Below are 2,480 nucleotides of genomic sequence, written 5' to 3'. Positions count from 1 at the left end.
CAAGAAGGAGGGAGAGGAGGAGAAAGAGCGAGGGCGGGCGAGAGGCAGTGGCGGCGGCAGCAGCAGTCATAGCAGGAGCAGCAACAGAAGGCGTCGGAGCAGGCGTCGTCGAGCTGCCCGCCGGGGGAGAGAGAGAGAGAGAGAGAGCGAGGGAAGAGAAGAGCCCGAGGCGAAAAAGTAACTGTCAAATGCGCGGCTCCTTTAACCTGAGCGCTCAGTCCGGCTCCGAGAGTCATGGCGACCGCAGCGTCTAACCACTACAGCCTGCTCACTTCCAGCGCCTCCATCGTGCACGCCGAGCCGCCGGGTGGCATGCAGCAGGGCGCCGGGGGCTACCGCGAGGCGCAGAGCCTGGTGCAGGGCGACTACGGCGCGCTGCAGAGCAACGGGCACCCGCTCAGCCACGCTCACCAGTGGATCACCGCGCTGTCCCACGGCGGTGGCGGCGGGGGCGGCGGTGGAGGCGGCGGGGGCGGGGGTGGCGGCGGGGGCGGCGGCGACGGCTCCCCGTGGTCCACCAGCCCCTTGGGCCAGCCGGACATCAAGCCCTCGGTGGTGGTACAGCAGGGCGGCCGCGGCGACGAGCTGCACGGGCCAGGCGCCCTGCAGCAGCAGCACCAGCAGCAGCAACAGCAGCAGCAACAGCAGCAGCAGCAGCAGCAACAGCAGCAGCAGCAGCAGCGGCCACCGCATCTGGTGCACCACGCCGCCAACCACCACCCGGGGCCCGGGGCATGGCGGAGCGCGGCGGCGGCAGCGCACCTCCCGCCCTCCATGGGAGCGTCCAACGGCGGCTTGCTCTACTCACAGCCCAGCTTCACCGTGAACGGCATGCTGGGCGCCGGCGGGCAACCGGCCGGGCTGCACCACCACGGCCTGCGGGACGCGCACGAGGAGCCGCACCACGCAGACCACCACCCGCACCCGCACTCGCACCCGCACCAGCAGCCGCCGCCGCCCCCTCAGGGCCCGCCAGGCCACCCCGGCGCCCACCACGACCCTCACTCGGACGAGGACACGCCGACCTCGGATGACCTGGAGCAGTTCGCCAAGCAGTTCAAGCAGCGGAGGATCAAACTGGGATTTACCCAAGCGGACGTGGGGCTGGCGCTGGGCACCCTGTACGGCAACGTGTTCTCGCAGACCACCATCTGCAGGTTTGAGGCCCTGCAGCTGAGCTTCAAGAACATGTGCAAGCTGAAGCCTTTGTTGAACAAGTGGTTGGAGGAGGCGGACTCGTCCTCGGGCAGCCCCACCAGCATAGACAAGATCGCAGCGCAGGGGCGCAAGAGGAAAAAGCGGACCTCCATCGAGGTGAGCGTCAAGGGGGCTCTGGAGAGCCATTTCCTCAAATGCCCCAAGCCCTCGGCCCAGGAGATCACCTCCCTCGCGGACAGCTTACAGCTGGAGAAGGAGGTGGTGAGAGTTTGGTTTTGTAACAGGAGACAGAAAGAGAAAAGGATGACCCCTCCCGGAGGGACTCTGCCGGGCGCCGAGGATGTGTACGGGGGGAGTAGGGACACGCCACCACACCACGGGGTGCAGACGCCCGTCCAGTGAACTCGAGCGGGGGAGGGGCAGAGCGCGGGGCTCTCCCTCCCCTTTGGCCCACCGCCCTTTCCCGGCCCCCTTGTTCCCTCTCTAACTTCTGATTGTTCTTTTATTTTTAAGTATTATTTCCCCGTCCCTTAAGAAGAAAACAAAAAAAATAAGGAAATCAACTAAGGCACTGGGTTATCCAAACGGTAGCAGGTGTAATGATGTGTTTTGACCTTTACAGGCTAGTACCCAGGCAATGGAGGGGAGTGTCTCACAGAGTAAGGAGAGAGAGAGAGAGAGAGAGAGAGAGAGAGAGAGAGAGAGAGAGAGAGAGAGGAGGAGTGAGATAAATACCTGGCAAAACTAAATAAATTACCAAAAACAAAAATCTACCAAGCCGTGATAAATACAAAACACAGCTTCCTGATGCCCGGAGTTGGCACATGCTGCTGTGTTTATTTAATGTGGATCCCCATCAGGAAAGAGGAAAAAATACACACGTTCTTTGGCGTAGGCAAAATCTAACCACGTAAATGTGCACTGCAAGAAAATGGAAATTTACATGAACAAATTCATGAAGACATTTTTTTCTTTCTTCCACCGTTAATTTTGAAATTGCCGCGGTTTGTGGTTTGTGTTTTGTTTTGTTTATTCAGAGGAAAGAGTGGGAGCCAGCTCTTGGCCACTCTCCATTTCTAACGTTCCCGGGTAGCCACTTGTTCTTACTGTTTGTGAACTTTGGTTACCTTCAGATCCCCTCTCCTCCCTTCCATTGGTGTAACTTTTATTTGCTTCTTTTACCAAAGCAAAACGATTTGCACCATACAAAATAAATAATTCTCTGCTTTCAGGAAATGTGCATGGTCTACCCTCTTTAACAAGGCAAAAATCCAGTTTGGAATACAAAAATGAGAGTCAAGCATTGTTGTTGTTTTTTGTTA

General features: G+C 58.4%; 1 protein-coding gene across 1 annotated transcript; it reads left to right on the top strand.

Moving 5' to 3' along the window:
* Nucleotides 1-234: 234 nt before the first annotated feature.
* POU3F2 (POU class 3 homeobox 2) lies at nucleotides 235-1,560 on the top strand (the record flags this gene model as incomplete). The annotated part of the gene is made up of 1 exon (XM_079781436.1): nucleotides 235-1,560. The coding sequence occupies one exon, from the start codon at nucleotides 235-237 to the stop codon at nucleotides 1,558-1,560; it is 1,326 nt and encodes a 441-aa protein (XP_079637562.1).
* Between the last annotated feature and the right edge of the window lie 920 nt (nucleotides 1,561-2,480).

This window comes from Cnephaeus nilssonii, assembly GCF_951640355.1.
Source record: "Cnephaeus nilssonii genome assembly, chromosome: 9".
Classification (NCBI taxonomy): Eukaryota; Metazoa; Chordata; class Mammalia; order Chiroptera; family Vespertilionidae; genus Cnephaeus; species Cnephaeus nilssonii.
This window is presented reverse-complemented; position numbering and strand designations above follow the sequence as displayed.